The sequence below is a fragment of the Daktulosphaira vitifoliae genome, unplaced genomic scaffold (genome assembly GCF_025091365.1).
Source record: "Daktulosphaira vitifoliae isolate Bord-2020 unplaced genomic scaffold, ASM2509136v1 Scaffold_4, whole genome shotgun sequence".
NCBI lineage: Eukaryota > Metazoa > Arthropoda > Insecta > Hemiptera > Phylloxeridae > Daktulosphaira > Daktulosphaira vitifoliae.
This window is the reverse complement of record NW_026099575.1, coordinates 6,489,280-6,503,593: the sequence shown is the minus strand read 5'-3', so window position 1 is coordinate 6,503,593 and position 14,314 is coordinate 6,489,280. Positions and strand designations below refer to the sequence as shown.

At 29.9% G+C, this 14,314-nt stretch overlaps 1 protein-coding gene across 1 annotated transcript in view; it reads left to right on the top strand.

Moving 5' to 3' along the window:
* LOC126903600 (receptor-type tyrosine-protein phosphatase kappa) overlaps positions 1-14,314 on the top strand; it is a 77,505-nt gene that overhangs the window by 34,661 nt on the left and 28,530 nt on the right. The window contains exon 3 of the mRNA XM_050681885.1: positions 13,677-13,764. Coding sequence (XP_050537842.1) covers positions 13,677-13,764 — 88 coding nt within the window. The remainder of the gene's footprint in view (positions 1-13,676; positions 13,765-14,314) is intronic.

The window sequence follows — 14,314 nt, the reverse complement described above, 5'->3', positions numbered from 1 at the left end:
GCCTAAACGTGCAAAGCTCGTCGCAACAAAGTTGTTGCTAACGAGCTTGTATTTCGTTATCCGATCTTGCTTTGCCCCTCCGACCCTTTCCCGGTCTTTTAGTCGGCCTCTCCCTCTCATCACCTACACCCACTAGTTTGTTGGGTTGATCGAATAAATTGCGGTTGGCTTAAACGGAGAGTGTTTCGAACGGTAACTTTGGACTTCAACAACGTGTTGTCAAAAAATAAATTTTTAGTCGTTACAAATGGAAACGCATTAAAATGTATAGTGTGTTCAGTAATAAGGACACGGGTTTCTATTGTTCTCGTTGTTTGTAATAATTAGCCTGTTTCTTTATTTACCGAACATTATGGAAACATTAACACGAATGTGCTATTTTCAAGGCTAACAGAAAGTTTAAAAAGATAACGAGCAGAGTGAGGAATTATCACATCAAAGGATAATAATATAATGAAAACACTGGTTGGTAAAATTAACAAAATTTCTATCAATATGCATCATTTATTATACTTTTATTAAATAAATAGTAATTTTTTTATTAACTGTACAAAATATTTGCTAATTTAATCTGTGATTTGTTTAGTAAAAAGTTTATTGGACATATTGTGGCAATGCACTTGTTGATTTTAACGGAGAATTTTTTCGTATATTGTATCATCATGATATTGTCTAAATTAGCTACTTGATGTGTTAAAATATTCATAACATCAAACATTTTCTTTATAAAAACGGATCAGGCAATATTATTAAACATGATAGTTTGCTTATACGTGAGATATTTTTAATTTTACAACTTAAAACAGTGTTTTTTTATTTGCTCAAGTTAATAAAAATTGATCGGTGATGTTAACATTTATTATTAAAAAACCGTCAGTTGACTAGACAAAACACTTATCGTTAAGATTTACCACTTCCAGACTGCACATTGGTGATATCGTTCTTCATAATGTCTACTAACATAATTTGCATTGTTTGAATAAACATAACATTGTGTTCACAATTCAGTAATGTGGTATGTTAAAAAAAAAGCATATATCTATGTTTCGACATTTTCAGTTTTAATATTACAACAAACCCCTTATTTTTATTATTATTTTTTTATCCTAAATCAATATTGATCTCAAACATAATAAACAATTGTAATTATTTGTCATAGACTGCTGCAGGGGATGAACATTTAATGTTTATTTGTTTCCGTTGTAAATTGTTGAGCCCAGGAAAAAGACTAGACTGTCATTAATTTATTTAAACTAAACAATTATATTCAAGAGTAATTTATAAGGCGGGTGGTATGTTTAATTTACATTAAAAAATAAATGGAAATTATGGTTTTTCCCCCAAACTATATTATTAATTTTGTTACAGAATCACTCTATTTAATTTTAACTATAAACCATCAGCCTATTAAAACGACTTTTAATGATTGTGATTAATATGAGGTCAATTTAATGGCCTTAAAATACGTCCATTTTCATCTTGTAATTTGATATATTTTTTTTTAATAAATCTTTAATAGAATTCTTTAAAATAAAGTTTTCCAGTTTTTATCTTTCATTCAGACGTGTTTCGTTTGATTTCTCTTTCGAATAAAAAATAAATAAGACAAACAAGTAATTGAACGCATTTTACGAATACTCTGAATTTTGTACTCTAATACAAAGACTGAGTAGCCAGTATATAGTCGAGTATTTTCCCAATGGCCTGGATCGTGTTACTGCTTTGTGGCCTGATGAAAACGGCTTTCCCAGGGGATATACACTGTGGAAATGACGCCGTATGTCAATGTTTTATTGAAAAAAAAAATACTTCGTCAAACATTCTTATCAATTTGGTTTGTTTTAACATGATTCCTTATAGGTTCCGAGGAAAAATATTAGTTTTAAATTAAAGGTTGAAAAAAAAACTCTGATTCATTCACTTAATGCATCACAAAAAAATTTATGTCATTCGTGATGTAAAAACAAATACAAACAATCTTATACATTACTATAAAAGAATCCAATTTTTTTAGTTGAAATTATCTTTTTTATGAAGATAATGTCTGAAATTGAATGATAATGGTAATATTGATTTTTTTTCATTTATATTGATGTAGAAGAGTTCCATCGAACTTTTGGTTAATGAATCATTTTCGTAATTCATTAAAAAAAAAAATAAACAAGTGTATATTGAATATAAATAATGATTAAAAAATAAATAACTTCTAAAGTATTTTTTTGATAAAACATTGAAGGTTAGAAAATTTTAGGATAAAAATTCTTGGACGGTTAAACATTTATAGCTCCTCTCATAAAACAGTATATTACAATTAGTTGATGTATTTTGTTTTTTTAGGCAATATGTAGATACTCCTTTTTTATAGAGATTATTATTTATTTTTATATTTTTATAGTTAAGTAATTTGATATTGTAATGAGTATCAGTTATTTAACCAATTACAATGTAGTTAAATTAAATTAAAGTCGAACAAATTGCTCGAAAATTATTACATTATTTAATCAATTATATTAAAAATTTTAACTCTCAATATTTTACCAAAACACTTTATAAACCATTTTTTGTCCTTTTATTTTTATTCAATTGCTTACGCTTTACATTCATTGTAGAATTCTTAATATGTCTGTGCTTGTCATGATAGGCGATTGGTTTTTCTCTGGGTTAATTTGTTTACTTGTTATTTTTTATATCAAAGAAATTTAGAGGACTATATACGTATTTGGCACATAGCTAATAATTACTGATTGTTCTCAAAATTATACTCGACCGTATGATATACACTGTCGAACATTAGAATGTTTGGCTTCTCTTCTAGTATGTTTGGCCTACAAAAATTAATGAGAATTTAAATATTAAGCAGATATACGAATAACAATGGTAAAATTTAGTAAACATTTTTCTCTTTTGTTTATAAGTAATTTTTGGCATTTTTAAAATAAAATTTATTTTGAATTATTACGAAAAAAAAATTACACCAATACTAATCCGATATAATCTTAAAATAGTTTCCATCAACTTCATGTATAAATATTGAAAACTACAGAGAAGCTTACTAACGTTTTGGTGAAGTGTTAATAACATTACATCTCACCACTGATCGTCATGTTAGTAAAATGTTACCAAATTAGTTCTTATAAAGTTTTAATAAAACTTTTTATAAAGTTTAAGGTAACTAATAAAATTATTAAAAAATTGCACCAATATTTTTTGTTTTTAATTCATTTTTTGTCGAGTCATAGAAAACTATTCTTCGACGTTTATAATAAAATAAAAGACATTTGGCCCGAGTATAAATTTATATCCTAATTTTTTCTTTTTATTACATTCCTAACGCCTCATTTTATGACATCAAAAGTACTTACTTTAAAACTGATTATTAAAGTATATTATGATATTTTACTATTGTAAGACTTATAACCATTCCATGATATTTTTAATAGTAACACTACTAGTCTCTAAGTATTTGTCATATAAATTCTCTCATCACATTATGCTTTATTATTCAAGTATTAGCAGAAAATGTCGAATTGTCTATTACTTTCGAACTTTTGAAATAAAATTTTTTATTTTATTATAGTTACATTCAGTTTTTTAAGTTCATTGATGTTCAATTATTTAATCATTATGTATAAATCATTTTGAACAATTAATACCTATTAATTATTATTACTAATCATTTATATAAGTAACGAATTTAAACTTTTAATACATTTAATCGTTTAATTATAAAAAATGTATATACAAAAGTTTATTGCCAGGTAAAAGGATGTGAACGAATACTACTTTCATTTTGTATGAAAAGCGTTTTCATTTAGAGAATGTTATCTTGTTTTTACTTGTCTTAAACTCTTAACGAACAAATTCTGATCGTTTCATAAACTTTAAGAACGTTTAACGTCTTTCAACAATGTTTAGTCCATATAATGAAACTCTCAGTAAAATGGTTTATTGAGATTTCATAATTTTCACACACTCAATGTAAATCTCAATCTAAATCTCCCACGTCTAATTTACCAAAATCTCTCTCGACTCTTTCTTATATACCTGTCAAGTAAACTTATCGGTTTTAAAATAATTTCGTTTGTTGATCACATTTCTTTGAAATATTAGCTTTGATTTTTTTTTATTCTTCCACCCACACAAATTTGGTCACGTGAAAACTTTGTAGATAAAATATAATTGCTTATTGCAAGAAAAATTTATTTTCAGAAACTAACGAAAGTTCAATGAAAAATAATTTTTTTCTCCATTAAGTAATGCAACCAATTCAGTTGCCTGAAGCTTCGTGGTTAAAAATGCGTCGAAAACTTATTTTTTATACAGTTTTTTTCTTATTAATTTAAATTTAATCATCCCATTTTGAAAATAAAATTTAAATATTCACTGTGAATATATTTTATCTTTGTTTTTCGACTTTCGACACATTAATATGACACAAATTTGTAACATTTAATCGTAAAAATCTCTCGTGATTAACTTATTGTCCTACTGGGAATAATAGGTAAAATAAGTGATGACTATATAAATACAAACACTTTCAAACAGTGCCAAAACTATTACTATTCTTTTTTGGCCACAACATTGCTGGGTAAAAATAGTTCACTGTAAACATAAACGTCAATTAATAATGTAACTAACCCGAGGCATTAAAATGTATTTAAAAGTTATGTAAACTATGAGAAATATACTGATAATTTTGCCTAGCTGACAAGTCTTACAACTTGGAATGGCCGAAAAATATTTCAACAGCATGTGAATGAGTCAGTAAAAATTTAACAAGAAATAAATATTCTTTACGTGTAAGAACTTTATTGGATGATATTTTAACAGAGCGCGTGTTTGCCATTAGAGTTAACCACCGCAGCTTATTGAAAATATGTCACTTAAATTTTGTGTTCAATATTTTTAACATCGACAGACTGAAGGTAAGAAAATTGAAATCCACAAACTAGTAATAGTTTTTTGATGTAGGTATAATTTAGTTAAAATTTACAGCCAACGCTTCATTTTGTTTACTGAAAGTGAATAAATTACTTTTTATTTATAAAAAATAATAAATGAAGAATTATACATATATATTCATATAATTTTCTGGCTTTTCATCATACATACTTTGATCGCATTCAAAAGCACATAGTAAACGCCCATTTTCAGCATATTTATATACGTCTTCGGAATGTTTCGACTCTAATTTTCCAACACGATGACAATAAATTAATATAATCTTGAAACCCAAATGAAATCACAACTCCCTTTTTTTTTAATGAACCATAAAGACCCCTCGTAGTTACACAAAATTATAAAAAATAAACTGCAGCAAAACTTATATCGGTGAAACTTGTACAAGGATATATTCCCATTCATAGGTATTAAATAATTTATAAACCCTATTATATTCAGTGTAAACGTCATGCGAGTAAACAGTGATTACTTTGACATTAGGAGGCAACAAGCAAAATAGTAATACCTTTATTACAGCACTCGATTTTCAGCGTATTTTTCTATGTACGAAATATACTTTAGTGTTTAGTGTCGGATATAAAATGAAGTTGCTCGCGCAAAGCTTTTCCGTGCTGCAAGTATGTGTTTTCGCTATCGAAACGGCGAATTTCCATTCTTTTATTTACTCGAAAAAGGATAAAAAAAACGGCGTGTATATTTATCTACGCATAAATTTGTAGTAGCTTTAAAAAACCCACAAAAATGACGTTGATTGAGGCCAGCAATAAATCGTTAGACGACGAGCAGACACGAACTCGTGCGGTGCAAAACGAGAAAAGAACTCGAATAGCAGCAGCTAAGCATCATCGAACGAAAGTGATCAATTTCCTGGGCACAGTTCCCGTCCCCGTTGTCCTCCCGTTCCGATCAGAGTAGCTGATCAGCGTAACTGGAATCAAATTCAATCGTTGTACGACGCGCGTTTGTGGGAAATTTGCTATTTTGAATAATTCTCGGTCGACAATTCATTCTTGGATTTTCCGATGGTTGCCTACTCGATTACTGTTCTACGCGTATCCTTTGTCTTGCTGTCCATACGCGTGACCTTCGCAGTCACAGCGTGCGCTACGCCCGCCGCTGATGTAAACCGTAATCATTCGCCGCCGATGGTGAACGCGTATAAATAACATTTGAAAGAATTCGTTGAAAAGAGTTTCGATGGGCTCGCGGCCGCCCGCAAACGTCTATTGATTGTGCCGCGCGAATCCGAATTAAAAGAGGAGATTTATTTTTTTTTATCCGAACCGAAATTTATTTATACCGTCAGAGCAGTGTTCGTTTTGGACGTTTCGATTTAAATTATTTTATAACGGCCGTGCGCTTAAAACTCGGTAGAAAAAGTAATTTGTTAAATAAATACGCATTACGCGTCAGCAAATAGTAACAACAACAACAACAACAACAACAACAGCAGCACCGATCGGCCAAATCGAGCCGTCGCAGATTTCAGCCATTAATTTCAAAAGGACCGACCCGCCGAAGTTCGTTGGAAATTTCGGTAAACACTTTTTCTCGTTTCCAATTTAACGAGTTGGTGTGAATTTGAAAAAGACTGTCAAAATCGGCGCCGTCACGGCTGCGCTGCGTTCTCCTTTGTAAAATAATTCATCAACGCCAGCCCGGGCCCCGTCTAATGCTATTCTCCAAACTTATCGAACCGTTAATAGGACTTATGCGCACCCGGCCGGGTTTGGTTATCTCTGTTGTGTGTTCGACGAAACTTACTACTTTTTAAAACGCACTGGTAGCAAAGTAAATCCAATAGCTTAAGCAGATAATCACGGCTGTAGATTACCCATATAAAGTAGGTCGTTTTTCCGAGAGGCTAGAAAAATTTGTTTGCCGAGTCTTCTTTTGTTACACCTTATTGTTCTAGTAACCGACACAACGTTTGTTTTTCTCGTATATATAACAGCTACTGCAATCATTTATTATTTGTAGTCATACTTGCCATTCTTTGCACCGGTAATGGGTCGGATAAAGTGTAACTCCTCTTCGACTTTGTTTACCCTCTTAAGAACGTCCTCGTGTCGTCACCGAGTATGGCTGTTTTTGTCTTTACGTCGTTTATGTACGGCGATAGAAAAAACATTAGAGATAAAACGCACTTAAAAAATCCGAACCCCATCACGCAATTTTTAATAAGGCGGTCGGGTCGAGTAATTCGTAAAAAGGCTACTAATCGTTTATTTCTCGTATTCTGCTCCGTTAATAACAATAACCTTAAAACCATCAAAAGCGTAATTGGATTCCACGTCACGCGGCCACAAAGGGAAAAACTGTTAAACGTAATTAATAGAATTTATACCTTCAAAACATTTCTAAGGATATTATTTATACAGTATTGTTTGTGTATTCTTTCATTCTGTTTTTGCAATCTTGAACCGTGTAGACGACTTTAAGTGCAACTTTTAAACTTGAATTTTAACACACTACTTTACATTTTTGTTGTAGTGTTTTGTTCCATTTTGCGATAATATATCATTTTTTACAGTGCATTCTTAGTATTTATAAACACGGCAAATAAAACAAACATTTAATCGATAAAAAACCGTATTAAAAAATATGACCATGACGTTCCATTAATTCCCGTGAATCATTTATTTAAAATTTATTCTCCGGCGTTATCTGCAAAATCAAGCTAACATATTTATTTTCACAATTTCTTTAAAAACGCGTTCGATTTTACTGGAGAAGCTAAAACTTAATACTCTAACTGACAAACCACCATTCGTGTTTATAGTGTCCACAATTTGTTGTTACAATTCGGTGAACGGTTTTTCGAAAGCGTATAAAATCGCAATGCACTTCTAGACGAAGGCCGTTGAAAAACATCTGAATATCTCCAATTATATACGTGTTGAATTTATTCGACTCGTTTATCGTGTCACGTTTGGCTAATTATAAAGAGAGTATAACGCAAATGTGTTTACACATTTTCATGTAGTCTGCGACAATTTCCACGGATCGACGACGGTACTGTAATTTTTACAAAAGCATTAAAAGCGTAGAATGTTTTGGACTGATATATTTTTTAGCTGTGTGGATTTTTTTTTTTATAGAATTTTCAGAGGTCATACATAAGAACACATAATATGTGTATGTACGCACACACCTACGTCGAATACGCTTTTTGCTAATCCGAGTAACGTGCCATAATGGGCCGAGTCCAAAGCCGCTGCTATTATTTTTGTTTATTTTATAGTTTGACGTCTTCCTCAGGACAAAGTAAAAGCCGAAATTAAACCTTTGCCGCACTCTGACATTGTAGTGGGATAATCGCAAGCCCCGCGCGTCCTTCCAATAACACATTCACTTTATATTAGAATGTTTTTACCGTCATTTGCTAAAACAACGAGATTTGTGAAATGAATTGCAACACGCCCGTTGAAACAATACGCTTATTAGGAGGTGCTGTGCATAAGATCCATTAGAAAATTATACTTTTGGAAATCCGAACAAAATTAATAATTTTAAATTATTCATTTAAATCACGAAGCAGCTGCACGGAAATTTATCTCGAAAAATAATTACAGCACACTTTGTTTTTTTACCATCTTTCGGTATTCTTAACGTTCCATAATTTTAACGTATTATGTTTCTTGGCTGCACAGTAGTAATAATGCCTTCTTTTATTATTACATTTCTTACGTTTCGCCATAACTTGTATTTTTTTTTAAGCGCAGATTGTTTTAAAACTGTCATTTTGATATTTTAAAAATATAACGAATAATTTAAGTAACTGTAAATGATATCGTTCCAACAGATGCCGTTTTCAAATACTTACATAAAGTTATTGTAAAAATTAAATGTAGACACTTAATACATTTTTAATAACAAAGTCTAATGAACTTTTTAGTGCAACATTCTCAATACAAAATATCGCTAACCATAGTTGGCCCTTTGGCGTTTTAGATAATAGTTAAAATTTTAAGGACTCGTGCGAATTGTTAGCAGGTAGCACGTCATTCGAGTATCTTATCGAATAGTCTTGGCAGCCATTAAAAAATCGTTAGCGTCCCGCTGGACACCATTTCAAGACGCCTGCACATACGGATGCACATATAAATCCTCATGAGTTCCTGGTACTAAATTTTGGTATTTGGTTTATATTAGTAGTAAATTACGGTGTCCAAGCCGGAACTAGCGACCACCGCCGCGATCATCCACCACGACGTAATTAATCCTGCAGACGCCACGTCCTAGTGGCTGCATAGAAATCCGATGTATTAATAATATTATTATTACCGGTGAAATTCTGTGTATTACGACATCATCATGTCACTATGAAGTCAGTTACAGCTATTGCAACGCGCTGCATTCGAAGCTGTGTAGTCGCTTTTTTGCGGTATCGCTTAACCGCATAAACGTCGGACAACATAAATAACGCGGCAATCCGTACGGGCACGACTAGTGACGTGCAGAACGCCTTCTCGGCTATCTAAACACACGATCGCATACGTTAGTCCTTACGAATTCTCCAGTACTTGGTTTGTGATGTTTGCCCGAAAATACCGATTTAAAACAATTGTGCCTGATCCTTAGGGACCCGTTACTCAACACTCCTAAATCAGTGAACGCCATTAGTATTTTTTTGAAATTTTAATTGTGTAGTATCAGAGTAATTCTGTTGATTCATTATGCATGGCAACATTTAAAACACTTATGTCATTTAAATATGCTAAGAATATTTTTTTTTTATGTAAATCACCACCTACAAAAGAACCCCAAGTCCGTTCATTTCGTGAAATATATTAACATTTATTGGCCCGAATTTTTCCGAACGCTGTTAGGAATACTTAATTTTTGCACTCTGTGCATGTGTATACTTTTGCGTTCATTATTTTTAATGATAAAGTTACATAATTATCTAAGGCTTCAGTCGTTACTTTTTCTATTTTTTACATTTATTTAGTTAGTCGCTACACTGCTTTTATATCGATTGATAACTTACGACTTTACTTTCGGTTAAGTTTATAAACATTATTTTTAGAATCTTTAACAGAAATTTCAAATATAATATCTAAAATCATACAGTCATGAAATAACATGTCAAATGTAAAGAAAATACCCCACTCTTTAAATTCAATTAAATACATTTTTAATTATGATTAAAAATTATAACGTATGAAACTATTAAAATTTATTTTATATTCATTTATTCATTTTTTTAACGTATAGAAAACCAAAAATATGTACAGCTTATTATACACTCTAATAAAAGTTGTTGGAATGTCGTTACTTAAAGAAAGTCAAATGTATAGTTTTTATTACACAAAGCGCATTTTAAATAGTTTTATCGCATGTTACAATAAAGTGACTTTTTCTACAGCCACTGATTCCTATGACTTTTATGACACTATTTACGTTTTTTTTATCGAGACGCTCATTGCCATTTTCATTGGAAATATCCAAAGTACCAGATTTCTTCTTCAAACGTGTTAGTACCATCTATTCTCTGTCATTTTACATTTACCCTCTAATACCACGGTTAAGTTAAGTAAACATTAAGTAAAAAATTAGTTACTGTAAAACAGTTCAAAATGTGTATATACAAAAAAGAAGGCGGTCGTATTCAGTAAAAGTATTTTAATTGTTAAGTATTGTAAAATTAATGAACCATTGAATGATATCGTTATCACCGTGATCATCGTCATATTTATTTCATCTTGTTAATTTTTCATTGGTCCATCACTGATTGATGATAGTGTTTTCTTTGTCCAATTATAACAAATAATACGAAATATATTCGTTAATTTCAATTGATTTCTACAAAAATTGATTAGAACATATTTTTACAGTAATAAAGTGCGAGGTATAAGAGGATATAATTATTACATAAATTCTTTACAATTTTAAATATGTTCTCAAGTGTATTAAAATTCATTACAATGTTTTATTCTCCTAATTTATATTTTTTAGTTAATTTAAAATCACGATAAATTTACAGACAAAGAATTTCCCGCGATGAACTTATTGTGTTATGATTCACGACCCACACTTGTTATAAATATTTTTTGATTTATTGGTTATTAATTACGTTTTAGCATCATCCCTTATAACTAATAGGGATGTCAACTTTATTTTTTAAACGCAACATACATATTTAATAAGTCTTTAAAAATAGGAAATTTTCTGATAAAGAAAATGGCGAGTCGATAATAACTTTTGGACCAGTACTTCGGAAATAAAAATGTGGACAGGGCGAGAAAAGCGAGTGATAAGACTATACTTATCATTAGATATTTCTTGGTCACATTCTTCTTCCCACTCCGTCATAAAAATATTTATAACGTATCGAGTAACTAAAAAAAATCTAAAACAAATTTGTTCAATATTGTTTTTATTTTGCGAGTAATGGAGTGGTTTTAAGTGGTAAACGGATTACCCTCTTTATTTTCACTAAATTATGCCACTCGACTTCTCGAAAATACTAATTTAAACAGATATTTAGCTGACTTTATTATAGTAAATGACGTTTGACACAATTAAATTTCAACCCTATTTTTATTTCTTAAATGTTCCTTTAATTAAGACAGTAATGTTACACATAACCATTGAATTAATTATCAATCAAAAGTTTGTCACGAAAATGTTCGTATATTTAAAAATACGAGACTCGAAGATTTAATGTCACTGTTAATCAATTGATATCAAGAAAATGTACATGTTTAAAGATTAATTCGATTTAAAAATAAATTTACTGTTAATTCTTGAATTAGTAATTTTTCATTTTAGATGAGTATAATTAAATAATTTTAAAAAGTCACGAAAGACCGTATTAGATGTATGTGAAATTAAAATGACACTTCATCAAATTATACTCATTATAATTAACTCATTTATGATTGATATTTGTTAAATGTAAGAAATCGATTATTAATCAAAATGAAAATGTTGACTTATATTTTAGTTTAACTACATTGTTCTTTTTAGGGTTAATTATCCCAGATAGCAATTTAAAAAATAATATCAGAAAACATTTCAAAAAAATGCTATCTGGGATATTAGCTCCGAAAGCAAAAAATCTAAGTCGGTTTACATGTGACGAGTTCGAGTTTTAGAAATGTGAAAAATAAGAAGGTCGACGTACTTTGTTTTTTTTTTTTTGAAAAACACTCGTAAAAAAAATTAACGTTAAACAGGTGAAAAAAACTATTTTTTATTTTATGTAATATAAAAAAATATATTTCTATATACGGAGAAGGAAAAAAATAAATTTTATCTCATTTCTCGAAGAAAAAAAATTTGGATTTACAAAGATTGTTTCATTTGACAACAAAAGAATCTTATAAAAGTGTACTTACTGAAACAAAAAAAAAAATAGAAGTAAAAAATACGTAATTATAGAGTCGATGCTTTTTACAGCAGCGTATCAAAGCTAAAAGGAAATAATACTAATGTCGTTAATACTTATAATATGAAAAGTGAACTTTAAAGACATGATATTTTCATTCTTACTTTAAAACACATTAAAATAAAATCAGAGAGTGAAAAGCGGCTCTAAAAATGTTTTCGTTAATTTCCTAGAGATGACATATAATGTCTAATATCTAACTACTCGGGAAACTCGGAAGACAATAATGAAAACTTGTTCGTCATACAATTATATATGCACATGTCATAAATACGAGTGATTATTTGTTTTCTTGTAAGCTGTTGTATGGAAATTATATAAATATGCACGTGCCTCTAACACACGTGTACAAATATACAATTTCTTCAGAGATGTTTGGCAATGCGAAAATATCAACAACCGAAACTAAATACCGAAATTTCGATAGAGATATTTTTACACTAATCCGGAACACCAAAACGATTGCGGATAACTGCAAAGCAATAGAATAAATATAATTTAATATTTTCATGTTTTAATGTACAAAAGGGCAATTATCGGGCAAGTTCCAAATGAAATAACGACTTTTCAGAGATCTTAAATGCGATGCAAAATATAAATAAATAAAACTTCTGTATATGTCAACGAGCGCATCATTAGTGAAAATAAATAGACTGACTCAAATTTTCCGAAGGTTTATTCTGCTCACGTAACACATTAATATGGCCAAGACTCACTTTTCCCACGATACTTCAAAAAAGTTATACACCGAATGATAGAATAAGCATACTTAATATACCCAACAATAGTTCTTTCATCTCTTTTTATCGTCGTCTACCACTATACGTAAATCTTTATACATCCAATCATCTAACACATTTTTTATCAAACTTTCGCTGTTACAGTTAACACTATGTGTAAATCGTAGCTGCAATATATTTGTTTATTTCAAAGACGCCGTATTTTTTGGAGTTATAATAACATTTCTTTTTTCTTTCATTATTTATTTATTTATTTTTATTTGATCATTAAAAATATAGACTACAAATTTCGATTGTCAACGAACGCCTTACAATGTTTCTGCATTATTGTTTGATCCCCGAGGACATAAAAAGTTATTACAATATGATCTAAAAGCACAAAGATCAAGAAGTACAGAATGTTGCCTAATTATTATTTACATCACAAATAACTTCTTTTTTTTTTTGATGAAAAAAAAATATATTTTTTTCGTTAAGCTGGAAACTTTTTTTGTTTTATTGTTCAACGATAAAGTTCATTTTTATTTGTTTTCACAAGTATTTTATCATATAAATAATTGTTTTTTCTATGTTTTTAGGCTGCAGTCAAAGTAGAAACACATTCTTGCCGTCACGCTACAAAACCTAATAATAAAGAAAAAAACCAAAATCAAAAGTGTATCGCATGTAAGTGAACTTTATTATAATATTACTTTATTAATGTTTATGAAAATGCTAACTGAGAACGAGGGAGTTCTAGAGCAACGTGATTTATGGAAGATGGTCTAGCCTATTACTGTCACTAACTTCTACTTTCTCATTAATCACAATGTGGCAATCGGTAAAGATAATTTAGGAGAGGTAATACTATTCGTCACAATGAAGATTACAAAAAAAACCTTTTTATACTTATAATTTGTAAGAGATAAAAATATATTTAACGAACTATTATAATGTACAATCTAAGTTAAAAGTAATGGAATACAGACTTCAAACACCTTTCGTTACATCAATTTTCATCATATAATTCAGACGGGAACGCTGTTACAATTTGTTTAATATAAACAAAAAATTATGCGATGAATAATTTAAGGTTTTAATTCGACTCAGGAATAATTAACATAATACTTTCATGTTTGCTAAATCATTACCACAAACAAGATCACCAACAGACTAACTAAATAAACCAGAAATTGTGTAGATTTTGTTAGGAAACTGCTGAACGCGGCGAATATTT